Source organism: Oncorhynchus nerka, linkage group LG24 (assembly GCF_034236695.1).
Source record: "Oncorhynchus nerka isolate Pitt River linkage group LG24, Oner_Uvic_2.0, whole genome shotgun sequence".
Classification (NCBI taxonomy): Eukaryota; Metazoa; Chordata; class Actinopteri; order Salmoniformes; family Salmonidae; genus Oncorhynchus; species Oncorhynchus nerka.
Genome location: NC_088419.1, coordinates 50,224,719 through 50,252,490, shown reverse-complemented (window position 1 = coordinate 50,252,490; position 27,772 = coordinate 50,224,719). Strand labels below are relative to the sequence as shown.

Below are 27,772 nucleotides of genomic sequence, written 5' to 3'. Positions count from 1 at the left end.
ACTCTGACTTGTGTGATAAGTTTGTATCTCCTCATTTGATAATAAAGGAAATAACCACAAGATAAGTCCCTGGATATGTTAGTTCTCTGATAGGAAATCCTTACCTGTGACAGTCAGATTGGCGCTGCTCTGCATGTCTCCAGTATCACAGGAGTATATCCCAGAGTCATCTGGGTCCACATTGTGGATGAGAAGGAGGTTGAGCTTGCCCTCCTTACGGTTCTCATACTTGTCTCCGTTCAGTAGGGGAACGTTATTGCGTCTCCATGTGACAGGGGTAGTGAGGTCAGAGGTCGTACAGGATAAGGTCGCCGTCTCTCCTTCCATGATGACGGTATCATGGGGCTTCTTCTCAATGAGTACTTTAACTGGACACAGAGTAGAGTCAACTCTCAAAATGTGTACACATATTAGTGTTTATACTTCTTGGAGATTTGTTGTACTGAATATGACCGTGATGAGGTATGAGTCCTCTACATGCAGCAGGTGTGTGCTATTACACAACCAATCACACACATACCTTTCACAGACACAGAGGCGGTGGTCTCCACACAGCCTGCCTGGCACGAGTAGCTGCCACTGTCTTCGGACTTCAGCTCCAGGATGTGTAGCTGAAACACGCAGCCGTCCTGTTTCATCTGGTACTTCCTGTTGGGCCTGAGAGGCAGCCGGCCCTTACTCCACTGGACTGGGACTCCAGGCTTAGACAGCTCACAGGAAAGGAAGGCCGTGCCTCCTTCCTCAGCCTCCACAGCCTGCAGCTCTTCTTCAAAGCATGGAGCCAGCTCTGGGTAGTTGGAAGACAATAAGGGAATTCCAAATCTATGTTCCATTTGACCAATGTTAGGGTGAGTAATAGAAAGAGATTATTCAAAATATTGTACTGTAATATTGTAAGATGTGGATCAATTTATCAGTGAATTCTGAAAAGCTTTCCAAAGGATTGTTCAATAAGGTTGTGTTTTTAGGGAGAGATATTGGTTCTTGCAGAGTACGTACATTTATCCACCATATTGTTATAGTGTTCTTAAAATATAAAGTTATTTATGTTCTTAGCTTTATCCTTTGAAAATAGACACGTGAAAAGATTCTGGGGATGAGCATGCACATCTTCAGTATGTACCCATTGATCCTCTTTAGAGCATTTAACTATATGTAGCAAGTCAAAGTCTTGGGTAGTGAGTTGATACAATTCCAAGTCTGGAAGATTAAAACCAGCCTCAGACGTAGGAAGATGTAAAACTTTCCTTTTTTTCTATGGATTTTATGACGAGTATACATTTTTAAATAACGTCTTCGGTGGGGTATTTGGTATTACCGAAAATAAATGCAAAAACTTTGGGAGTCATGCCAGTCTAAAGAAATGTAATCTACCTGTAAGGTTTATGGGAAGATTATTCCATTTTATTAGATCATATTTCATACTGTTGAGTAATGGAATAATGTTATCTTTATATATTTTTTGTTTGTTGTCACTTATTAAGCATCCTAAGTATTTCATATGTTTTGTTATCCACTTAAACGATTGCTGTATGTCATGAGGTATTATTATTTTTTCCATTATTTTGTCTTTTCCACGATCATTTTATATCCTGAGATGTTAGTGATTCTGAAAATATTTTTAGCAAAGAGGGCTTTGAGTTTTCAAAATTGGTCAGGTATATCAGGAGAAAACCTGCAAATATGTTAATTTTATATTCATGTTTACTAATACCGATCGATACCTGTTATATTTGGGTCCTGTCTAATTCTTAGTATTATTATGTTCTTCCTTCTCTATCTCCCAAACCAAAAACATCCCTCTCCACAACTCTGTCCCAGTTCTCCCCTATTTACTCCACCCAATTCAAGCTTTTCCCACCCTCCCATTGTTGCCCTCTCTTACACATCTATGTTCCATTTGACCAATGTTAGGGTGAGTAATACACAGAAAGAATTCTGAATATTGTGACCCCCTGAGATAAACCTGAGTTCCTGGTTATGTTGCTTCTCTCTAGATGGTGGGAAATCCTTACCTGTGACAGTCAGATTGACGCTGCTCTGCATGTCTCCAGTATCACAGGAGTATATGCCAGAGTCATCTGGGTCCACATTGTGGATGAGAAGGAGGTTGAGCTTGCCCTCCTTACGGTTCTCATACTTGTCTCCGTTCAGTAGGGGCATGTTGTTGCGTCTCCATGTGACAGGGGTAGTTAGGTCAGACGTCGTACAGGATAAGGTCGCCGTCTCCCCTTCCATGACGACGGTGTCCCGGGGCTTCTTCTCAATGAGTACTTTAACTGGACACAGAGGAAAGTCAACTCTCAAAATGTGTACAGTACATATATATTTGTGTTTATAGTTTATACTTCTTGGAGTTTTGTTGCACTGAATATGACCGTGATGAGCTGTTGTACAGCTGCACCATCGAGAGTTCACACTGGTTGCATCACTGCCTGGTACGGCAACTGCTCGTCCTCTGACCGCAATGCACTGCAGAGGGTGGTGCGAACGACCCAGTACATCACTGGGGCCAAGCTTCCTGCCATCCAAGACCTCTATACCAGGCGGTGTCAGAAGAAGGCCTTAAAAATTGTCAAAGACTCCAGCCACCCTAGTCATAAACTGTCATCTCTGCTACCACACGGCAAGTGGTACCGGAGCGCCAAGTCTAGGTCCAAGAGGCTTTTAAACAGCTTCTACCCCCAAGCCATAAAACTCCTGAACATCTAGTCAAATGGCTACCCAGACTATTTGCAGTGCCTTCCAACCCTTCTCACTCCCTCTTTACACCACTGCTACTCTCTGTTGTCATCTATGCATAGTCACTTTAATAACTCTACCTACATGTACATACTACCTCAAATATCCAGTGCCCCCCGCACATTGACTCTGTATCGGTACCCCCCTGTATATAGTCTCGCTATTGTTATTTCACTGCTGCTATTCAATTACTTGTTATATCCTGAGATTTTAGTATATTCTGACCATCTGGATCATCATCTGGATCATCCAGACTGTCATTGGCAAACTTCAGACGGGCCTGGACATGCGCTGGCTTGAGCAGAGGGACCTTGCGTGCGCTGCAGGATTTTAATCCATGACGGCGTAGTGTGTTACTAATGGTTTTCTTTGAGACTGTGGTCCCAGCTCTCTTCAGGTGATTGACCAGGTCCTGCCGTGTAGTTCTGGGCTGATCCCTCACCTTCCTCATGATCATTGATGCCCCCTGAGTTGAGATCTTGCATGGAGCCCCAGACCGAGGGTGATTGACCGTCATCTTGAACTTCTTCCATTTTCTGTTGTCATCTATGCATAGTCACTTTAATAACTCTACCTACATGTACATACTACCTCAAATATCCAGTGCCCCCGCAGATTGACTCTGTATCTGTACCACCCTGTATATAGTCTCGCTATTGTTATTTCACTGCTGCTATTCAATCTACCTGTAAATCTATCTGTAATCTACTTGTTACTTTTATCTCTTGTTCTTATCTGTATTTGTTAAAACTGCATTGTTGGTTAGGGCCTCGTAATAAAGCGTTTCACTGTTCGGCGCATGAGACCAATACAAGTTGATTTGATTTGATGAGATATGAGTCCTCTACATGCTGCAGGTGTGTGCTATTACACAACCAATCACACACATACCTTTCACAGACACAGAGGCGGTGGTCTCCACACAGCCTGCCTGGCACGAGTAGCTGCCACTGTCCTCGGACTTCAGCTCCAGGATGTGTAGCTGAAACACGCAGCCGTCCTGTTTCATCTGGTACTTCCTGTTGGGCCTGAGAGGCAGCCGGCCCTTACTCCACTGGACTGGGACTCCGGGCTTAGACAGCTCACAGGAAAGGAAGGCCGTGCCTCCTTCCTCAGCCTCCACAGCCTGAAGCTCTTCTTCAAAGCATGGAGCCAGCTCTGGGTAGTTGGAAGACAATAAGGGAATTCCAAATCTATGTTCCATTTGACCAATGTTAGGCTGAGTAATAGAAAGAGATTATTCCAAATATTGTACTGTAATATTGTAAGATGTGGATCAATTCATCAGTGAATTCTGAAAAGCTTTCCAAAGGATTGTTCAATAAGGTTGTGTTTTTAGGGAGAGATATTGGTTCTTGCAGAGTACGTACATTTTTCCACCATATTGTTATAGTGTCCTTATTAAAACATAAAGTTATTTATGTTCTTAGCTTTATCCTTTGAAAATAGACACGTGAAAAGATTCTGGGGATGAGCATGCACATCTTCAGTATGTACCCATTGATCCTCTTTAGAGCATTTAACTATATGTAGCAAGTCAAAGTCTTGGGTAGTGAGTTGATACAATTCCAAGTCTGGAAGGTTAAAACCAGCCTCAGACGTAGGAAGATGTAAAACTTTCCTTTTTTTCTATGGATTTTATGACGAGTATACATTTTTAAATAACGTCTTCGGTGGGGTATTTGGTATTACCGAAAATAAATGCAAAAACTTTGGGAGTCATGCCAGTCTAAAGAAATGTAATCTACCTGTAAGGTTTATGGGAAGATTATTCCATTTTATTAGATCATATTTCATACTGTTGAGTAATGGAATAATGTTATCTTTATATATTTGTTGTTTGTTGTCACTTATTAAGCATCCTAAGTATTTCATATGTTTTGTTATCCACTTAAACGATTGCTGTATGTCATGAGGTATTATTATTTTTTCCATTATTTTGTCTTTTCCACGAGAATTTTATATCCTGAGATGTTAGTGATTCTGAAAATATTTTTAGCAAAGAGGGCATTGAGTTTTCAATATTGGTCAGGTATATCAGGAGATCACCTGCAAATATGTTTATTTTATATTCATGTTTACTAATACCTATACCTGTTACATTTGGGTCTTGTCTAATTCTTAGTATTATTATGTTCTTCCTTCTCTGTCTCCCAAACCAAATACATCCCTCTCCACAACCCATCTCCACAACCCAATCCCTCTTGTCCCACCCTCCCATTGTTGCCCTCTCTTACACATCTATGTTCCATTTGACCAATGTTAGGGTGAGTAATACACAGAAAGAATTCTGAATATTGTGACCCCCTGAGATAAACCTGAGTTCCTGGTTATGTTGCTTCTCTCTAGATGGTGGGAAATCCTTACCTGTGACAGTCAGATTGGCGCTGCTCTGCATGTCTCCAGTATCACAGGAGTATATGCCAGAGTCATCTGGGTCCACATTGTGGATGAGAAGCAGGTTGAGCTTGCCCTCCTTACAGTTCTCATACTTGTCTCCGTTAAGTAGGGGCATGTTGTTGCGTCTCCATGTGACAGGTGTAGTGAGGTCAGACGTCGTACAGGATAAGGTCGCCGTCTCCCCTTCCATGACGACGGTGTCCCGGGGCTTCTTCTCAATGAGTACTTTAACTGGACACAGAGGAAAGTCAACTCTCAAAATGTGTACAGTACATATATATTTGTGTTTATAGTTTATACTTCTTGGAGTTTTGTTGCACTGAATATGACTGTGATGAGCTGTTGCACAGCTGCACCATCGAGAGCATCCTGACTGGTTCCATCACTGCCTGGTACGGAAACTGCTCGGCCTCAGACCGCAATGCACTGCAGAGGGTGGTGCGAACGGCCCAGTACATCACTGGGGCCAAGCTTCCTGCTATCCAAGACCTCTATACCAGGCGGTGTCAGAAGAAGGCCCTTAAAATTGTCAAAGACTCCAGCAACACTAGTCATAGACTGACTTCTTTGCTACCGCACGGCAAGTGGTACAGGAGAGCCAAGTTTAGGTCGAAGAGGCTTTTAAACAGCTTCTACCCCCAAGCCATAAGACTCCTGAACATCTAGTCAAATGGCTACCCAGAATATTTGCAGTGCCTCCCCAACCCTTCTCACTCCCTCTTTATACCACTGCTACTCTCTGTTGTCATCTATGCATAGTCACTTTAATAACTCTACCTACATGTACATACTACCTCAAATATCCAGTGTTCCCGCACATTGTATCTGTACCACCCTGTATATAGTCTCGCTATTGTTATTTCACTGCTGCTTTTCAATCTACCTGTAAATCTATCTGTAATCTACTTGTTACTTTTATCTCTTGTTCTTATCTGTATTTTTTTTAAACTGCATTGTTAGTTAGGGCCTCGTAATAAAGCATTTCACTGTTGTATTCGGCACATGAAACGAATACAAGATGATTTGATTTGATGAGGTATGAGTCCTCTACATGCTGCAGGTGTGTGATATTACACAACCAATCACACACATACCTTTCACAGACACAGAGGCGGTGGTCTCCACACAGCCTGCCTGGCACGAGTAGCTGCCACTGTCCTCGGACTTCAGCTCCAGGATGTGTAGCTGAAACACGCAGCCGTCCTGTTTCATCTGGTACTTCCTGTTGGGCCTGAGAGGCAGTCGGCCCTTACTCCACTGGACTGGGACTCCGGGCTTAGACAGCTCACAGGAAAGGAAGGCCGTGCCTCCTTCCTCAGCCTCCACAGCCTGCAGCTCTTCTTCAAAGCATGGAGCCAGCTCTGGGTAGTTGGAAGACAATAAGGGAATTCCAAATCTATGTTCCATTTGACCAATGTTAGGCTGAGTAATAGAAAGAGATTATTCAAATATTGTACTGTAATATTGTAAGATGTGGATCAATTCATCAGTGAATTCTGAAAAGCTTTCCAAAGGATTGTTCAATAAGGTTGTGTTTTTAGGGAGAGATATTGGTTCTTGCAGAGTACGTACATTTTTCCACCATATTGTTATAGTGTCCTTATTAAAACATAAAGTTATTTATGTTCTTAGCTTTATCCTTTGAAAATAGACACGTGAAAAGATTCTGGGGATGAGCATGCACATCTTCAGTATGTACCCATTGATCCTCTTTAGAGCATTTAACTATATGTAGCAAGTCAAAGTCTTGGGTAGTGAGTTGATACAATTCCAAGTCTGGAAGGTTAAAACCAGCCTCAGACTTAGGAAGATGTAAAACTTTCCATTTTATTCTATGGATTTTATGACGAGTATACTTTTTTAAAGAACGTCTTCGGTGGGGTAATTGTATTACCGAAAATAAATGCAAAAACTTTGGGAGTCATGCCAGTCTAAAGAAATGTAATCTACCTGTAAGGTTTATGGGAAGATTATTCCATTTTATTAGATCATATTTCATACTGTTGAGTAATGGAATAATGTTATCTTTATATATTTGTTGTTTGTTGTCACTTATTAAGCATCCTAAGTATTTCATATGTTTTGTTATCCACTTAAAGGATTGCTGTATGTCATGAGGTATTCTTTTTTTTCTCCATTATTTTGGTTTTTCCACGATCATTTTATATCCTGAGATGTTAGTGATTCTGAAAATATTTTTAGCAAAGAGGGCATTGAGTTTTCAATATTGGTCAGGTATATCAGGAGAAAACCTGCAAATATGTTTATTTTATATTCATGTTTACTAATACCGATCGATACCTGTTACATTTGGGTCCTGTCTAATTCTTAGTATTATTATGTTCTTCCTTCTCTGTCTCCCAAACCAAATACATCCCTCTCCACAACCCATCTCCACAACCCAATCCCTCTTGTCCCACCCTCCCATTGTTGCCCTCTCTTACACATTTATGTTCCATTTGACCAATGTTAGGGTGAGTAATACACAGAAAGAATTCTGAATATTGTGACCCCCTGAGATAAACCCGAGTTCCTGGTTATGTTGCTTCTCTCTAGATGGTGGGAAATCCTTACCTGTGACAGTCAGATTGGCGCTGCTCTTCATGTCTCCAGTATCACAGGAGTATATGCCAGAGTCATCTGGGTCCACATTGTGGATGAGAAGGAGGTTGAGCTTGCCCTCCTTACGGTTTTCATACTTGTCTCCGTTAAGTAGGGGCATGTTGTTGCGTCTCCATGTGACAGGTGTAGTGAGGTCAGACGTCGTACAGGATAAGGTCGCCGTCTCCCCTTCCATGACGACGGTGTCCCGGGGCTTCTTCTCAATGAGTACTTTAACTGGACACAGAGGAAAGTCAACTCTCAAAATGTGTACAGTACAAATATATTTGTGTTTATAGTTTATACTTCTTGGAGTTTTGTTGCACTGAATATGACCGTGTTGAGCTGTTGTACAGCTGCACCATCGAGAGCATCCTGACTGGTTGCATCACTGCCTGGTACGGCAACTGCTCGTCCTCTGACCGCAATGCACTGCAGAGGGTGGTGCGAACGACCCAGTACATCACTGGGGCCAAGCTTCCTGCCATCCAAGACCTCTATACCAGGCGGTGTCAGAAGAAGGCCTTAAAAATTGTCAAAGACTCCAGCCACCCTAGTCATAAACTGTCATCTCTGCTACCGCATGGCAAATGGTACTGGAGGCTTTTAAACAGCTTCTACGCCCAAGCCATAAAACTCCTGAACATCTAGTCAAATGGCTACCCAGACTATTTGCAGTGCCCCCCAACCCTTCTCACTCCCTCTTTACACCACTGCTACTCTCTGTTGTCATCTATGCATAGTCACTTTAATAACTCTACCTACATGTACATACTACCTCAAATATCCAGTGCCCCCCGCACATTGACTCTGGATCGGTACCCCCCTGTATATAGTCTCGCTATTGTTATTTCACTGCTGCTATTCAATTACTTGTTTCTTTTATCTCTTGTTCTTATCTGTATTTTTTAAAACTGCATTGTTGGTTAGGGCCTCGTAATAAAGCATTTCACTGTTGTATTCGGCACATGAGACGAATACAAGATGATTTGATTTGATGAGGTGTGAGTCCTCTACATGCAGCAGGTGTGTGCCATTACTCAACCAATCACACACATACCTTTCACAGACACAGAGGCGGTGGTCTCCACACAGCCTGCCTGGCACGAGTAGCTGCCACTGTCCTCGGACTTCAGCTCCAGGATGTGTAGCTGAAACACGCAGCCATCCTGCTTCATCTGGTACTTCCTGTTGGGCCTGAGAGGCAGCCGGCCTTTCCTCCACTGGACTGGGACTCCGGGCTTAGACAGCTCACAAAACAGAAAAGCTGTGCCCCCTTCCTCAGCCTCCACAGCCTGCAGCTCCTCCGCGAAGTACGGTGGTAGCTCTGGGTAGATGGAAGAAAGTTAGTTTCACTCACATGTTCATAAAATACATCTTAAGGTGAGTATTGCACTTCCAGAATATCCCCATAGAATGGCCCACGAGGATAAGTCAAAGAATAACGTACTCTAACTAAGGTACAGAAAAACAGTGTTGCTTTATGTCTTTACCATTGACCGTCAGATTGGCATCGCTCTGCATGTCTCCAGTGTCACAAGAGTATATCCCAGAGTCCTCTGGTTCCGTCTCATGGATGAGCAGGAGGTTGAGCTTGCCCTTCTTACGCGTCTCATACTTGTCTCCGTTCAGGAGGGGCATGTTGTTCCTTCTCCATGTGACAGGGGTAATGAGGTCAGAGGTCGTACAGGATAAGGTGGCTGTCTCCCCTTCCATGATGTCAATGTCCTGGGGCTTCTTCTCAATGTGTACTGGCAGAGACAGGAAACAGATTAAACTAAGTAAATGTTGCCTAATTGCATACACATACTGTATGAGTGGTTAAAGATAATAATTTTGCATTGTACTGTCCATAAACAAATTAACAGAGGCAGCACACCTTTGGGTTTGGGGACAACTAGCAGTTGGGCAGAGGTTCTCTCCTCCCCAACCACGAAGGCCACGGTCCCGGTCTCCTCCGGGGTGGTCATGGTCAAGACCAGGCAGTGTTGGTGGCCCTCAAAGCTCATCTGGTTCATTTCGTTCTTCTGCAGTGGGCTGGAGCCCAGCCACCACTCGCCTTCACTCACCTCGGCGTGGGACAGCTCACACACAAACACTGCGTCCTGCCCGGCTGAGACTTTCATGTCCTTCAGTCCGGACAATATTTTCACCCGCTCTGTAGAGAAAGAGTTAGACTCCGGAGCATTTTTAATAGGTTAATGTAGCAAGCCATACAGAGATGAGATGAATATTTGTGGAAAGATATAAGCTATCCTCTACCCACATTAATCACATACCAAAACAGGGTGAAACAAAGACTCATTGTGCTCCTATAATTTTGAAAGTTTAAAGAGGATATGCAGTACTGTAGATTTACTTCAGCCCCCACTAAGATTGGGTTAGGCCTACCTTTCACAACCAGCATGGCTGTGGTCTTCTTTCCCCTAGTGATGCAGCTGTACTCCCCGGCGTCCTCCAGACTCAGCTTCTCGATCTCCAGGGTGTGAACGGGACCTTTCTTTTTTACAATGAACCTCTCCCCATCTGTGACCAGGCAGGCGTCCTTCTTCCAGGTGACGGGGACAGTGGCACTGGATACCTCACAGGAGAGGACCAGGGACTTCCCCTCCATCACCACATTGCTCTCCAGCTCCTTCTCAAAGAACACTGAGGCAGCAGCTGTATGTACCAGAGAGCGACATCATCAGAAAATGCCTTGTCCTTTGGGGCCATTGCACTATACAGTGTATATACAATACTGTGTAGGCTACGATTTGTCTGTCATGGCAAAACATTGTTCTAGAATATATTGAATATGTATTGTTTTTTTCCTAGAGAGAGCAATTGCATTGACCTCTTGCCTATTGCGTATTGTAGAACACTTTGGTACAGTTGCTGGGGAGGCCCATACATCAACTCTTTGTTTCCTGGTAAATGAGCATTTCATGTCCAACAAACACAAAATGACAGCCAGACAACAGTAGCGTACCTCTCACGTTGACTTCAGCAGTGGTTTTCTGATCTCCGAATATACAGCTGTACTCCCCCACGTCCTCTGGCTGGATGTTTTTAATGTGCAACTCTGCTATCTTTCCCTCCAGCTTCATCTGGTACCTTCCTCCAGGGCTCACCTCCTCCTCCCCTTTCCACCACTCCACCGGGACCCCAGCTTTAGACAGCTCACAGCGCAAGGTCACGATGCCCCCCTCTGAGGCCTCCTGGTTTTTAAGACCCATCTTGAAGGTGACAGGAATGGCTGAGGACATGAGATCCAAACCAACCATTAGTAGTGGTTTGCAAATATGTCATTATGTGCTTAAAGGGATATTTTACTCAAAAACTATATTTTAATATTTTGTTTATTGTAAAAAAATATATATATATAAATTCACTGTTAATACAATCCCCATAAATGTCGCATGTCAGCTGTTGAGTTTTCAAGATTTAAGAGCACTTTCAGTACAGAGCAAAAACGGTGATTGTTATGCAAATTATATGCAAATGATAATTTTTTTATAAAATATCCCTTTAACAGGAACCAGGCTTAACAGAGGGAGGCCTTCACCCATAAAGTTAAATAAAGTTATAGCAAACCAAGAGCAACTCCTCTTACGGGTGATGTTGACAGTGGCGGTGGTTTTGGCTTCTGCGTAAACACAGCTGTAGAATCCGGTGTCCTCGAGCACTGCATTCCTTATTGTCAGTTCCATCGCTGCCTCTCTCTTCTTTATCTGGTACTTTATTCCATTCTTCAGCAGCTCCTCTCCTTTTCTCCACTCTGCCGTCAGCCCTGGTTTAGAGAGCTCGCAGAATAACGTCACACTGTTCTCCTCCTCGACTTCCTGGTTCTTCAACTTCACCTTGAACGTGACGGGGGGAGCTGGGGACAACAAGCAAATGTAAATCGTAAAACTCATATAAAGTCCTCACAGCGGAAAAGTGTCAAACTCAGTTACTGCACAGACCCATGAAATATCAGAAACTGCAAGCAGATACAGTAACAAATACAAAGGGCATGTACAAGGCCTATGTCTTCGAGGGTTTATACAGTATATTTTTGTTGCATACATATTAACAACATATAACTAAGTGTATACTCAAAGTGTATCAATATAACCAGTCTGACTCACCCGTCACGGTCAGTTCAGCAGTTGACTGGGCATCTCGACTCTTACAGGTGTATTTCCCAGCATCCCTCTCCTCCACGTTATGGATGAGCAGTTTAGTGATGCGTCCCTCCTGCCTCATCTCATATTTGTCTCCAGACTTCAGGATGACTCTGCCCCTCCTCCAGTCCACTGGGTCACCAGGCTTGGAGAGCTCACACCAGAACTCCCCACTGTCCCCCTCTTTGATCACCACGTTCTGGACCTCTTGTGTGAATTTTACAGGGAGAGCTGACAAGAACACATATTTAAGACTGTGAGAAACATCATTTGGCTCAACTGCTTTGATTTCTATCCATCAGTGGCATGTTATTTGACAAGCAGGGTCAATGATTCATCTCATGTGTATCCCCATCCCTCCTTATGGAAAATTCACTTAATCCAAACACGACATTTAAAGACATTGACATTTTCAGAAGCACAGGCCTGAACGTCAGTTTTGGAACATACCCCTAACTTTGATATCAGCTGTCGTCTTGACGTTGCAGGCTGTGACACAGCTGTACTCCCCAGCATCCTGAAGGACCGCACTCCTGATGACCATCTCCACGGTCCTGCCCTCCTGCTTCATCTGGTGCCGCTCACCTTCCCTCAGCAGCTCCTCTCCCTTCAGCCACACCACAGGGACCCCCGATTTAGACAGCTCACAGCGCAACGTCACGCTGCCCTCTTCTAGAGCCTCTTGGTTTTTCAACGTCTGTTTGAAAGTGGCTGGGATGGCTGAAGAATGATACAAACCCATAACATCAACCGCGTGTGGGATTGAAGGGTACACTGTGAATTTTGAATGTCAAGAAGACACATTTTTCAACAACAACAACAACAAAAAGTGTTCCTCCTACCAGTGATAATGATGGTGGCGAAGGTTTGCTGGTCTTCCAACACGCAGCTGTAGACACCACTGTCCTCGGGCAAGGTTTTCCTGATGACCAGCTCCAACGTTGCATCTTTCTGCTTCATCTGGTACTTCTCTCCGTTCTGCAGAAGAGCTGTTCCTCTCCTCCATTCAACCGACAACCCTGGTTTGGAGAGCTCGCAGCGCAACGTCACAGTGTTGCCCTCCTCAACCTGAACGTTCCTCAACTCTTCTATAAATGTGACCGGGTGAGCTGAAAGACACCATAGGAGAGGTTAGTCAAAACCTACATGAAACCTACATTTCCCTTTGTTTATGTAAGCGACTGGGATTGAATACGAAACGTGTGTCCTATTGATTAAATCTGCAGTCCATTTTCCCAATTAAACATTCAAGCTTTCTCCAACATCTCCGTAAGACATCAAACAACTCATGACTTCTGCACTTAACATAACCAAAATATACCCACCCTTTATTGTAACAGTTGCTGTGGTCTTTTGTTCGCCACAAATACAGGCGTAAACCCCACTGTCCTCCAGATTTGCGTCGATAATCTTCAATTCCACCAGTAAATCTTTCTTCCTCATCTGGTACTTGGCTACATTCGTCAACAGCTTTGCTCCCCTCTTCCACTCAACTGAGGCTGCTGCTTTAGACAGTTCACAGTGTAGCGTCACAGTCTTACCCTCCTCAACTTCCACGTTCCTCAGCTGTTCTTTGAAAGTGGGGGGTGGGCCTGAGGAAAACCAGGAACAGTAGTGAGTGGTGGTACAACTTGCACGTGGAAAGGGCAATGGGCTAGTCCATGTCATGCTTTATGCTTGTGCTTCTGTCACAGAGAGAATTCACTAATCCAGAAGAGCTTTTGGATTTCCTGGGGTGGAATGGAAGCTGAAATACAGTACTCTTCTTCAATGACGAGACATCTTTTTTTTGATGCAGCATCCGGTTTATTCTTTCACTTTCAGAGCAGCGCTGCGAGACAATGTTATTATTGGTTCTCAGGCACATTGCTACAGGCAACAGGGCATTTTACTGGCTCGTTGCTCATTGAAGAATCAGTGATGAACATGCACGGTCTCCTTAGCAACGTCCCATTCATTTTGCACTGTTTTTTTGTGGAGAGTTAAATGTGGTATGCCTAGGGCTGGCGGTCACAAGTTATGAATGTAGTCAAATTCCACGTGGCCGTTTAGTCACGGTAATTAGGCTTCTCCAAGCTATGATGCTGCTGATGGTCATTAGTAGCCTACCAAACTTGCTAACTGCCTGGTACTCAGCGCTCTATTGCCCCACTAATCACTCTGGCATCAATGCAAATGTTATCAAAAATCGAATCAAACACTTCATGAGAGCCTATGAGAGCTCATGTTGTGCAACATTTCTATAGTCTATGCAATTGCGCGAGAAAACAGAGTGATGGCCTCTACTAAAAAGAGGAGGATCCTATCAGCTTTCTATAGGCTAGGCCTTATAGATTTATTTCTCAACTTTCCTAATATTAAGCACATTGTTTATATTTACAATAGGAGTATAGCCTACCTGGCTTGCATGAAAATGAACCATATGAAAAGCGTCCTCCATTCACTATTTAAATGCATAGATGACATATATTTCTTCCTGTTGTCCCTGTTTCGATACAAGTGCATGATAATGGTCCATTCTAAATCAAAACAAATTTCACACATATTTTTTAGTATATGTAAAGGCAAGATTAAATCAACAATAGTCTGATGGGTGACAATATTAGCCTATCTCTTCTACACCTGCATTGCTTGCTGTATATTATCAGGGAGGGAGTTTTTCCTAGCCACCGTGCGTCTACACCTGCATTGCTTGCTGTTTGGGGTTAAAGGCTGGGTTTCTGTACAGCACTTTGAAATATCAGCTGATGTAAGAAGGGCTTCATAAATACATTTGATTTGAATGATGCCCCGCATAAAAAACAACACATTTTTCCCCCGATTTCTTCTAATCATAGTCGCACACCTCATGTAGGCTAGCCCATAGGCCTATATGTTTTGATAAGGTTTGTATCACAACTAAAGTGGCCAAATAACTTCTTAAAATTAAGCACATTAGTCCACTTTACAAGGGGTGTAAAGCCTAACTGGCATACATAAGAAATGTATGAGTTTCAAGTTTGGGAAAGATAACTTTCACCATAAAAATTCCCCTTTATAATAAAAGCATTACATGCATAATTGAATTTGGGTCACTTTTGATAATGGTGTTTATAATGTGAAGAAATAGCCTAATAGTTTATCAACATTTTAAGCTGAACGTTCTGATCTGTTGCATCAGCCACATTGCATAAAAAAGGTTTTTGATGCTAGTGGTTGTATTAATTTGGGATCTATTGCACCCCACAACTGTCCCAGACTATGTTTGGAATATTTATTTCTCACACAAAATAGGTCAACTTTTTTACTGTGGGGGATAGTTGATTGACATAGGCTAGTGCTTTTGCTGTTCGTTAGGCCTACTCATCTTGTTGGCTGACGAAAAGTAAATATGGACAGTTCTTCCAATATCTTCAAAACGCACCTCGGAATTGGATAAGGGCGCGCGCAGTTGAGTCCCCGATGTGTCTGTCTTCACTTGTAGCCTGTGAGAAAGACCCCGATCACTTGATGGAGAGCCATGTGAGTGAGAGGTGATTCGGAGCGCTCAGCACTCAGAGAGAGAGGTACAACGGCCACTGGCACAAAAGGCATGGATTTTATTACGGTGCAGTACGCCGCACAAAGGGGATGCTTCCGTTAAATTCTAGGCATTATTATCAAATTGTGAATAAGTGACTGACGTAGTGTGTGTAGCCTGCGCAAAAAAACAAAGCAGAGCTCATGCCTTTCAAGCAACTTTTTTCAAATCATCATTAGAGTCGCATAAAAATCTAAATATTTAGCCCAACGTTTGTAGAACAACTAAAGTTACATTAATAACTCTACATTAAGCATATAGGAATACCGCTCAACACAGAACAGCCATATTTGCTCACTCCCTCAAATTGTTTGGAGAAAATATCCTTTCTATTTTATTCAGCCTTGTTCAACTGTATTATTCATACTATAAAATAATGCCAAGGAATTCTAAGCAAATCTTGTCTGCTAAATGAACAAGTGTAGCCCACAGCCATTTGGTATAACCAGATCAGGACCTAACATAAGGACAACTCAGAGAATGCTATTCTGTTCTTCTGAAATAGACTACATCTTCTTCATATCATGCTTCTTTAGACCGGTCTAAAATAAAGAATGGATTTATTGTGAAGGTGTAGGCTATATTACATGGGTCTATTAGACTTTTTAAAATGTCGATTTTTATTTAATCCTTTATTTAACTAGATGCTCCAAAGGTCTGCATCGGGGGCTTGTGGGCTATGTGCGGAAGCCAGGAGTTGCTACATGTGTTTAAGTTAATCAGCGGTCAATTACCGTGAGACTGACAGTTATTTGCATGACAATCACCGGCTAAAGACATTTCATAACCGCCACAGCCCTGGATATGCCTACTTATTGCAAGTTGTGTGCCCCAGACATACGATTACTTAGGCAGCCTCTTTGGATCACTGAAAAGCTTGTGCAAGAGGATAACGACCACAGCGATCCATTTTCTGCACGCCTCACAACTTACACACAGACAGCAACCACAAAAAGACTCGCAGTAACACTGATCTGAGGATTTGTTTTCTGCGCACAGTGGTTTCAAGAAACTTTGATTGCAGTAATCCCAGTCATAAATGTCCTGTAAAGGATTAAATCATATAGAGCATTCTGGACCTTGAACTTGCCTGATAACGTTCATATTCAAGGACTCTGATCTATTAACCTTTTACAGGACAATAAGCAGGTAACCAAACAGTTACAAGTAAGGGACAAAGCTCTTTCAGTGCTGAGTACTTAAATCATAGGTACACAGGAAGAAAAAGAACTGTCATGACGTTGGCCTGGGGGGTAGGTTTATAACAGTCATAAATACCTCTTCCCACCTTTTTCCTCTCTCTACCCTACTGAGGTTACATTTGCAAAACCCTTGGTTAACATAGAGATTCTGGGAACATCAGTAGGTGGGGGGGGGGATGAACTATATTCTGGTAATCCAAACAATTGAACATATGCGGTGGTACTTAATGAATATGATGTCAGTTCGGTTGTCATCTGAGACATTCTCATCAATGATAAGATGACATAAACTCTACAGTGGAAAGTCTACACATCAGAGTTATCGGATTCACATGAAATTGTTGTTCAATTTAAATGTTTGAATATGAAATTATTTGTGATGGAATGAAATTTGATTTTAGCTTCTAAAATGTGAGATGTGGGATTTCATAAGATAGGGCTGCTCAATCAGTGGCCCGCCCTGTGAAGGGACATGGGCTATAAAACTTTTCAAATACGCCCTCCTCCCCCTTCCTATATAAGCCCTTGACGATAATAGAACTTCCTGTTCTGGGGGATGTAGGACGACGGTCCTATGTCAGAATGGTTCAGATAATAACTACAGAACAAAGCCAACATCAGCGTGAGCTTTGGTTGCGAATGGTATGAACTTTGAACTCTTATTCACTACAGAAGTGATACCTCCTAGCCGTTGAGTTAGCAACAGCCGCTGCAAACGAGGGTTAGGAAGGAACAGTCAGAGTCTCCCGTCTATCACACAACAACGTTACTACAACGTATCCAATTGACCACCAGAGACATTCTTCAAAGGACTTGGTTTGGCAACACGGCCTTCCATCTTCCACCAACCTAACGAAGCGCAGCTCAGAGTAAATATTTATTGCATTTTCCTTTTCCAAATGGGCGGTAATTTAGAATGCATAATATACTGTATTTACGATAGCCCAGCTTCTTCCCTTTGTTCCTCAGTCTTCCTGCTCCTTCACTCAACCCAGCCCCTTTTTCTTTTGTGTAACAAGCTGTCATATCTGTTCCGCCTGCTAGGGACTTTTTCCTTTATGACGTAATTTGTAATAAAGTTATGATTTAACTATATGTATGTGTAATTCTGTGTGATTAGTTAGGTGCTTAGTAAATAAATAATTAAACCCAATTTTGTATTACTGATTCAAATTGTTAGCCAGGGTTCATGCAGATCACCAAGAATTTACAACTTTCAGATGAGACTGAAGTAAGATGACGATTGATATTGACTGCTATTGATGTAAAATATTACTAGGTCTTTAAGAGTTTATTCGGAAGATAACAGCTCTATAAATATTATTTCGTGGTGCCCGACTCTCTAGTTAATTACATTTACATGATTAGCTCAATCAGGTGATATTAATTGCAGAGAAATTATTGTCATATGTCATATCACTTAATCCGGCATAGCCAAAGACACGACAGAACTGTAAGTAATTTAACCTCTCTTGTTTATCACACTGGACTGAAGATTCCCCTGGATGTACAGTACCACAAATGCACGCAGGAATTTGTATTTCATCATAATGAAGTCATGGTTAATCAAAAATCTAGCCATGTTCACAGACCACACATTAAAAGAAAAATGTCTGAGAGTGCATTCATAGCTTTGGTCTGACTCACCCGTTACGGTCAGTTCAGCAGTTGACTTGGCATCTCGACTCTTACAGGTGTATTTCCCAGCATCCCTCTCCTCCACGTTATGGATGAGCAGTTTAGTGATGCGTCCCTCCTGCCTCATCTCATATTTGTCTCCAGACTTCAGGATGACTCTGCCCCTCCTCCAGTCCACTGGGTCACCAGGCTTGGAGAGCTCACACCAGAACTCCCCACTGTCCCCCTCTTTGATCACCACGTTCTGGACCTCTTGTGTGAACATTACAGGGAGAGCTGTGGAAACATTAACATTGGTTCATATTGTATGAGCGCAAGAAGTACAAATAGAAACCTACTCTTTTTATGGTCTCAAAGCGGGAGTCACTCAACCCTTCCACCTCTAACCTAAAGAAGTAAATTATCTTATTTAGAAGGAAAAGCATTGATATCAAATGTTTCTTACCCTGCACTTTAACTTCAGCGGTGGTCTTCTGGTCTCCAGTGACACAGCTGTACTTCCCTATGTCCTCCGGTTGCACATTGGTAATGGTCATCTCAGCTATTTTCCCCTCCAGTTTCATCTGGTACTTTCCTCCAGACAGGTCTTGGGACAGTTCTGTCTCCCCCCTCCACCACTCCACTGAGACCCCAGCCTTAGACAGCTCACAGTGCAGGGTTATGCTGCCCTCCTCTGGGGCCTCCTGGTTCTTCAGACCCACTTTGAAGGTGGCAGGTACAGCTTGGGGGGAAAAAAACAATTTCATCATAGAGTGAACATTGAATGTACTGAAAGCTAGAACAGCCTTGAGAAACCTTTCCCTTCGGTAGATAAGATGAAGGCCATTGCATGAACCCTACACTATAGCTAAGGGCTCTGGTTAAGTTGGCGGATGCGACGTTGGCGGATGCGGAGGATTCAGACATAACCCATGCAAAAAACAGATACCTCTAGCTTAAAGAGACAGACTCTTACAGGGATTTGTTATTATTATGCTAATTAGATGTGCGCAGGGGCGCAGACATCGCCTCTAGTTTAACCAAGTTTATGTGCCATTAACATCAGTGACAGTTGTTTCATTAGAGCACAGAGCATTCTCCCCCTACCAATGACTTTGACAGTGGCCTTGGTCTTCTTGTCTCGACACACACAGCTGTAGACTCCACTGTCCTCTGGCAGAGCCTCCCTGATGAGGAGTTCCAGTGCTGAGTCTGTCTGCTTGATCTGGTATTTGTCTCCATTCTGCAGTATCCTCTCTCCTCCCAATCTCCACTCCACTGGCACCCCTGCTTTAGACAGCTCACAGTGCAGCGAGATGGTGTTCCCTTCCTCAGTCTGCAGGTTCCTCAGCTTTTGCTTGAAAGTGATGGGAATTGCTGGAAGACACCATGGCAATGAGAGACATGGAATGCCTCCTATTCACTTAAAGGACTGTGATTTCATGCTGATGCACTGCATACAATTTTGTTCACATTGGATATGAATTCAATGTGAATTTAAATCTTTTCTCAGTTGTCTCAGACCCTTACCTGTGACTGTAACACCGGCTGTGGTTTCCACATTGCCACAAACACAGGTGTAGATATTGCTGTCTTCAGGTTTGGCATCTATTATCTTCAGTTCATTCACCAACTCTCTCTGTCTTATCTGAAACCGCTCTCCGTTGTTCAGCAGCTCCTCTCCTCCCCTCATCCATTCTACAGGGACTCCTGGTTTAGAGAGCTCACAGTGTAACACCAAATTGTTCCCCTCTTCAACATGCACATTCCTCAGCTTTTGTTTGAAGGTAACAGGCAGGGCTGAAGAAACATGAAGAAAGAAAATATGAGAATAGTACAAACATTTTTGTTTTATTACATTTTTTTATTTAATTTAATTGCCTTCATGTAAATGTCCGAAATGTACATTTATAAAATGTAACTTCAGGAAAGATTAGCTCTACATAAAAACATAATAAGGCTGAGAAACTTCCTACCGCTGATTTTGACGGTGGCAGTGGTCTTTTGGTCTGCACACTCACAGCTGTAGACTCCACTGTCTTCAGGCACAGTTTTCCATATCTGAACCTCCGATATGGTCTCTCTCTTCCTTATCTGAAACTTCACCCCATTCTTTAACAGCTCCTCCCCTTTCCTCCACTCCACAGGGACTCCTGGTTTAGAAAGCTCACAGCGCAACGTTAAACTGTTGCCCTCCTCGGCCTGAACATTTTTCAACTGTTGTGTGAAGGAGATGGGGATGGCTGGGGAGTAAATAGCCATATTTTAGTATTAACCACCAACCGGCATGAAGACTGAATGACAATGGAAAATGTCTATGAAAAAAAGTTCCATTAATATTCAGATAGATTGGGTTTAATTTGTGGGTGTGATAATGCAACATTGCCAAGTTATTGAATTCATTTTTTTTTTACTCCATATGATGCATCCTGGAAATTGAAATGAAAAGCAAGGATGGCGTTTACCGTGGACTGTGAGGCTGGCTGTGGTTCTGTGGTCTCGGCACTGACAGGTGTAATCTCCTGAGTCCTGAGGCTTCGGGCCAGTGATGGTCAAAGAGATGAAGGACCTCTTCTGCTTCATCAGGTACCTCTCTCCAGCTCTGAGGGTCTCCAAGCCCCTCCTCCAGTGGAACGCAACCCCCGGCAGGGAGAACTCACAGGAAAGGGTCACATCCTCCCCCTCCTTTACCTCCATGCTCTGCAGCGGCTGGGTGAACTCAGCTGGAATGGCTGGAATAGAAAGAAGGACAGCATCTCCCAATGAGTAATACTGTACATTGTACTTTGACAAGAATACTCTAGGGGGAGCTCTAAAGCAAACAGGTAAAGAAGTAATCCTGTTTTGTCTTCTGAAATAATTGTTATCATATTTGGCTATGACCACTATACCATACCTTACTACTTTACATGTGATGCCAAATGCACCGTAAGGAGGACAACAACATGATAAAATGAAGGAAAAAAGGTCCTGTTCTCACCTTTTACAGTGACGACGGCCTTGGTGCTGACCGACCCAGCGCTGCACTCGTACACCCCAGCATCGCTGTTACTGACCTCCCTGATGGTCAGCCTGGCCTCGTTACCTGAGCGACTGACGTGGTACCTCGAGGAAATCCACATTAGGCAGCCATCTTTGTACCACAGGATGTGGCATGGCTTAGAGGTGATACACACCAGCACCAAACCGCCTCCCTCAATGGCCTCACAGTCCTCCAATGCTTTGGTGATGGTGGGACGTCTCTCTTTACCACGGGAAGGGTAGATTACATAGACAACATGTCAAATGCATACGCTCTGGACAAAAATGATTGACACATCATTTACATGTTGTGAATAGTTGTTGTAATAGTACAGTGTGTTAATAGATGTTCATTAAACAGAACAACTTTACGCTGACGTTACCTCTAACAAGCAGCGAGGCGTAGGACCTCTTGTCGCCTGCCTCAAAGGAGATGGTGCCCGAGTCTTTGCGAGCCAGTTGTTTGAACGTGAGGCTGTGGTAGCCCCCCGGGATGACTTGGATCTCATTCAGCTCATTGGTGTACAGTAAGGTCTCATCCAGGTACCACTTGACCCCAACATAATCGCTGGGACAGATACGACACCTGAACATCACCGTGTCATTCTCCAGACACTCAACATCCTCCAGCTCGTCCATGATCAACACCTTCTGACCTGCAGAGATCCCACACACAGGGATTTAACATGAATTGCGCAAGCTGCATAGAATGGGTATACTCAAAATGCCTGCCATTCCACCTATCACTGAATGCTGACTTGAATGGGAAAGAGTGTTCTATTCATTCTATTTATATGGCCTTACCATGCACGGTCAGTAGCGCCCGGCTCTGCATGGTGCCAACATCGCAGGTGTACACGTCGGTGTCAACCTTCTCCAGGCAGCTGATGGTGAGGTAGAGGACCACGCCCTTCTGCTTCATCACATACTTCCTGCCCGCCCGGAGCTCTGCCATGCCCTTCAGCCAGGTCACCCGCTTGGCCGGCAGTCTCGTCTCGCACTCCAGCATCACCTTGCTCTTCTCCTCGGCCCGTGTGTCCCGCAGCTCCCGAGCAAATGTGTGCTGCAGCTCTGCAGGGGTGGGAGGGGTTGAATGCACTTCCTGTGTGCTACACCCGAGCAGGTGTGTGGAGCGACAACATGGTACAAAAGCAGTACAAAAACTGTCCAGAAGATTTTAAAAGAAGTCGTTCAAGTCATCAGTCTCAAGTCAAAGTCGAGTCCTGAGTCTTGAGGCTTCGAGTCAAAGTTTAGTCACAATTAATCTAATGTGCATGTGACACAAATCCACAACTTTGCTAAACAGCACTATACAGTTACAGAAATACTGTAGTACCCCCCAGTACTTGCCTCTGACCTCCAGCTTGGCCCGGGTGGCAATGCCGTCAGCCTCACAGCAGTACTCCCCAGAGTCTCTGATGCAGGTGTTCGTGATAACCAGCCGTACCAGGTGGTCCTCCACACTGATCTCGTACTTGGGGGGGCTGTGCCTGATCTGATGGCCATTCTTCAGCCAGCGGATGAAGGCCTCAGGCTTGGTGATCTCACAGCTCAGCTCAGCGTTCTCCCCTGGGGTGGCTTTAACGCTCATCATGTCCCTGAACACATGCACTGGCTTCTCTATAGGAGTAGGGTTACATAGTACATCAGATTTTCTCTAGGGACACATATATTTACAGCAGGCACATGGGAGGCACATCAGAGACACAGACATATGTCGCTATAGGTTCTCTTTAGAAACAAACACACATTATAGAGTAATTCATATTACTTGAGTGCAATACTCTTTTTGCTTTTCGAGAGATTGACACCCAGCTTCGTATACATTTCAGACACTCACCTTTGACAAACAGCATGGTCCTGCAGCTGAGGTCTTTGACGAAGAAGATTACGTCCCCGGCTTCAGTCACAGTTGCGTCTCTGATGGTCATCTTGTATTTGCGACCCTTGTTTACGATCTGGATGCGGCTGTTGCTGATCACAAGTTGACCGTTCAGGGTCCAGGAGGGCTCGTCGATGACATTGTGAGAGAGGATGCACTCGAAACTGCAGCTCTCGCCCTCCAGAACAGAGACGGTCTTCATACGCTGGGCGATGGTGATGTGAATGTCTGTGGGGGGAGATTTCAGTGTGATCAGATGGACAATTGATTGACGATCAAATGGATTTCTGGTCCAATCATTTCTGAACCAGACCTCACTGATGATCTAGACCATACATACCATGTACAGTGACCTTGGCCTTGGTCTGGCTGGTGCCCAAGTCACAGCTGTAGTGGCCTGCATCATCCTTACTCAGACTATGGATGATGAGCGTTAAGGACTTCCCAAACATGAGCAGCTCATATTTGTCACTGCTGTCCAGGACCGAACCATCCTTCCTCCAGACGGGGGTGGCCATTTCCTTAGAGGTCTCACACTGCAGACACACCTTCCCCTCCTCCTCCCCTGACATGTCTTCTAGAGACCTGAGGAACACTGCTGGCTTTTCTGGAGGAGACAAAAAACAGTACGAACACATTAGCTACTGATCTAATCCAAATCTCTTACGTTCTTCCATGCATCAGTAGCTGATAGATATCTTGCTCATTCAGAGTTACTTAAGGAGATCATTTCAATCATCTTCAGATCTCAGAAATACCAAGTCTACTATATTTGCTTCATTTTCCAATTAGATCTCCAGATTGGCGAGAAACAAACTCTGTACTGACTAGGAACATACAATCACTAGAATTACATTAGTTTCTCAATTACTCTTACAGTGGCAGCTCACAAGTGAAAAGTGACAACTGTACAAGGCATACCTTTGACCTTGAGGGAGGTGGACTCTGTGAGAAGGCCAGCCTTGAAGGTCACCCTGCTCTCCTGTGGGTGGAGATTTTTGATGGTGAGGCTGTGAATGGTGCCCATGTTCTGAATCCTGGTAACAGTGTTGGCGTTGAGGTGGTTGTCGTTCAGAAGCCACTGCACATTGGCTACCACGTAGTTGAGTTCACATGTGAATGTGGCGTTGCTATCCTCTTCCACCTTCACGTGCTCCAGGTGCCTTACGATCTTCAGCCTTCGCACTGAAAAAAGTATATATAGTTCATATCCATGGTGAAAGGGGTTTCTTGTCATTAATATCTAACTTTTATACAAGGGGTGGGTCTAATCCTGAATGCTGATTAGTTATAACCGCATTTCAGCCGGAGTCTTTTCCACAAGTTACCACCTGCTAAATCTCTGATGTTTAAATGCCTATTTACTCTATTCCATCTGACTGCGCAATCCACTGTCTCATCGGCCCAGCCAGGCAATTTATAAACTTGACCTCCACTATAAAAAGCATCTAGACGTTATCTCACATTTCTTTTAGACTAACGTGTTGGTTTTCAACAGCGGAGAATAGTTTAAACCTTACTGTCTGTCTCTCCGACATTTGCAACACTGTCTTAATATTCAAATTCGATCTCCAGTTGTCACATGGGAATGAACGAATCTCGAGTCGGGATGAGACAGACAGGCAGGCAGCTTTTCTCAGCTAGTCGAAATCATGAATCAGCATCATTTCTATGGAGACATACAAAGAAATATCAATAGAAAACAGGTCAAACGAAAGAAAGTGCAGCTAATTTGCAGTATTTCCAGCTTCAGTTTGAAGTGATTGTTGTAGCTGTGTTGTTGGCTAGCTCCTTTGAACAACAAAACCAAGCAAGAGAGCACATTATTTATGCCAGGTGAAATCACACATCATTAGCTCATTGTATTGGATCTATCCAAAAAAATGTCACTAGAAAACAGCTTAACCAAATGAAAATGCAGCTACTTTGTTGTTTTTCAGTCTGCACTGTTTGATGTGACTGTAATTTAGCCGTAGTTGGCTAGCTAGCAAGCAAGGGATAAGAACGTTGCCAGCCAGTCTGGCAATAGAACATTTAGACCGAACGACTGGGTCGCATCCATAGATACAGAACAAAAATACGTAATGACTGGGTCGCGTCTCTGGCAACCGAACGAATATAATGAACGACCAGCCGGCTTGGGTAGCAACCAAAGATTTGTGTCGTGACTATATCTTGTGGAAGGAGGAAATAGTATGAATAAATTCATCGAAGTAAAGTTTTTAATGAAAATATGTAAATCATTATTTGAATATGTTGGTAAACCGTTGTATAAAAGGAACACCTATGTGAGAATGCTATTCACTGGCTACAGCTCAAGTTCAACACCATAGTGTCCTCAAAGCTAAGGACACTGGGAATAAAAACCTCCCTCTGCAACTGGAACCTGAACTTCCTGATGGGCCACCGCCAGGTAGTATTTCTTTTTCTTTTAACCTTTATTTAACTAGACAAGGCAGTTAAGAACAAATTCTTATTTACAATGGCGGCCTACACTGTCCAAACCCAGACGACGCTGGTCCAAATGTGCGCCGCCCTATGGGACGCCCTACAGCCAGATGTGATTCAGCCTGGATTCAAACCAGGGACTGTAGTGACGCCTCTTGCACTGAGATGCAGTGCCTTAGACCGCTGCGCCACTCGGGAGGTAATGGTAAGTAACGACACATCTGCCATGCTGATCCTCAACACGGCGGCCCCTCAGGGGTGTGCTCAGTCCAATACTGTACTCCCTGTTCACTCATGACTGCATGGCCAGGCACGACTCCAACACCATCATTAAGTTTGCAGATGTCACTGACAACGATGAGACAGCCTATATTGAGGAAGTCAGAGACCTGGCCGTATGGTGCCAGGACAACAACCTCTCCCTCAACGTGATCAAAACAAAGGAGATGATTGTGAACTACAGGAAGAGGAGGACTGAGCACACCCATATTCTCATCGACAAGGCTATAATGGAGCAGGTTGAGAGCTTCAAGTTCCTTGGTGCCCACATCACCAACAATCTAACATGTCCCAAACACACTAAGACAGTTGTGAAAAGGGCACAACAAAACCTATTCCCACTCAGGAGATTTAGCATGGGTCCTCAGATCCTCAAAAGATTCTACTGGTTGTATCACTGCCTGGTATGGCAACTGTTCGGCCTCCGACCGCAAGGCACTACAGAGGGTAGTTTTACTTTTAAACTCAGACAAAACAGAGATGCCAGTTCTAGGTCCAAAGAAACAAAGTGATCTTTTGTTGGATCTGACAATTAATCTTGATGGTTGTACAGCCGTCTCAAATAAAACTGAAGGACCTCAGCGTTACTCTGGACTCTGATCTCTCTTTTGACGAACATATCAAGACTGTTTCAAGGACAGCTGTTAACTATCTACGTAACATTGCAAAAATCTGAAACTTTTTGTCCAAAAATGATGCAGGAACATTTATCAGTGCATTTGACACTTCTAGATTAGACTATTGAAATGCTCTATGTTCCTCCTACCTGGATAAAGCACTAAATAAACTTCAGTTAGTGCTAAACACGGCTGCCAGAATCTTGACTAGAACCAAAAAAATGTGATCATATTACTCCAGTGCTAGCCTCTCTACGCTGGCTTCCTGTTAAGGCTAGGGCTGATTTCAAGGTTTTACAGCTAACCTACAAAGCATTACATGGGCTTGCTCCTACCTATCTTTCCGATTTGGTCCTGCCATATATACCTACACGTACGCTATGGTCACAAGATGCAGGTCTCCTTATTGTCCCTAGAATTTCTAAGCAAACAGCTGGAGGTAGGGCTTTCTCTTATAGAGCTCCATTTTTATGGAATGGTCTGCCTAACCATGTGAGAGACGTAGACTCGGTCTCGACCTTTAAGTCTTTATTGAAGACTCATCTGTTCAGTGGGTCCTGTCCGTGTTGGCGCCCCCCTCGGGTTTGTGCTATGGGGGAGATCTTCGTGGACTATACTCGGCCTTGTCTCAGGGTAGTAAGTTGGTGGTTGAAGATATCCCTCTAGTGGTGTGGTGCCTGTGCTTTGGCAAAGTGGGTGGTGTTATATCTGCCTGGTTGACCCTGTCCAGGGGGTATCGTGGACAGGGCCAGTGTCTCCCTACCCCTCCTGTCTCAGCCTATTATATCTGGAGTATTTCTCCTGTCTTTTCTGGTGTCCTGTGTGAATTTAAGTATGCTCCCTCTAATTCTCTTTCTCTCTTTTTTCCTCTCTCTCTCGCTTTCTCTCGGAGGACCCGAGCCCTAGGACCATGCCTCAGGACTCCTTGCTGTCCCCAGTCCACCTGGTCATGCTGCTGCTCCAGTTTCAACTGTTCTGCCTGCGGCTATGAAACCCTGACCTGTTTACCGGACGTGCTACCTTGTCCCGGACCTGCTGTTTTCTACTCTATCTCTCTACCACACCTGCTGTCTCTAACTCTGAATAATTGGCTATGAAAGGCCAACTGACATTTACTCCTGAGGTGCTGACCTGTTGCACCCTCTACAACCATTGTGATTATTATTATTTGACCCTGCTGGTCATCTGTGAACGTTTCAACATTTTAGCCATGTACTGTTATAATCTCCACCCGGCACAGCCAGAAGAGGACTGGG

The 27,772-nt window shown here is 43.9% G+C and overlaps 1 protein-coding gene across 1 annotated transcript in view; it reads right to left on the bottom strand.

The window, feature by feature from the left end:
• obscna (obscurin, cytoskeletal calmodulin and titin-interacting RhoGEF a) overlaps positions 1-27,772 on the bottom strand; it is an 81,507-nt gene that overhangs the window by 46,584 nt on the left and 7,151 nt on the right. Inside the window, exons 9-38 of the mRNA XM_065008498.1 lie at positions 24,094-24,357; positions 23,513-23,779; positions 23,131-23,400; positions 22,641-22,910; positions 22,095-22,361; positions 21,674-21,946; positions 21,250-21,513; positions 20,735-21,001; positions 20,246-20,512; positions 19,800-20,069; positions 19,377-19,646; positions 18,736-19,011; positions 18,300-18,566; positions 13,217-13,483; positions 12,734-13,000; positions 12,342-12,611; positions 11,856-12,122; positions 11,339-11,605; positions 10,715-10,981; positions 10,135-10,404; positions 9,623-9,901; positions 9,237-9,494; positions 8,804-9,070; positions 7,717-7,980; positions 6,237-6,503; positions 5,110-5,373; positions 3,634-3,900; positions 2,016-2,279; positions 521-787; positions 105-368 (exon numbers count right to left, since the gene is read on the bottom strand). Of these exons, the coding sequence (XP_064864570.1) occupies positions 105-368; positions 521-787; positions 2,016-2,279; positions 3,634-3,900; positions 5,110-5,373; positions 6,237-6,503; positions 7,717-7,980; positions 8,804-9,070; positions 9,237-9,494; positions 9,623-9,901; positions 10,135-10,404; positions 10,715-10,981; positions 11,339-11,605; positions 11,856-12,122; positions 12,342-12,611; positions 12,734-13,000; positions 13,217-13,483; positions 18,300-18,566; positions 18,736-19,011; positions 19,377-19,646; positions 19,800-20,069; positions 20,246-20,512; positions 20,735-21,001; positions 21,250-21,513; positions 21,674-21,946; positions 22,095-22,361; positions 22,641-22,910; positions 23,131-23,400; positions 23,513-23,779; positions 24,094-24,357 (8,028 nt within the window). The remainder of the gene's footprint in view (positions 1-104; positions 369-520; positions 788-2,015; positions 2,280-3,633; positions 3,901-5,109; positions 5,374-6,236; positions 6,504-7,716; positions 7,981-8,803; positions 9,071-9,236; positions 9,495-9,622; positions 9,902-10,134; positions 10,405-10,714; positions 10,982-11,338; positions 11,606-11,855; positions 12,123-12,341; positions 12,612-12,733; positions 13,001-13,216; positions 13,484-18,299; positions 18,567-18,735; positions 19,012-19,376; positions 19,647-19,799; positions 20,070-20,245; positions 20,513-20,734; positions 21,002-21,249; positions 21,514-21,673; positions 21,947-22,094; positions 22,362-22,640; positions 22,911-23,130; positions 23,401-23,512; positions 23,780-24,093; positions 24,358-27,772) is intronic.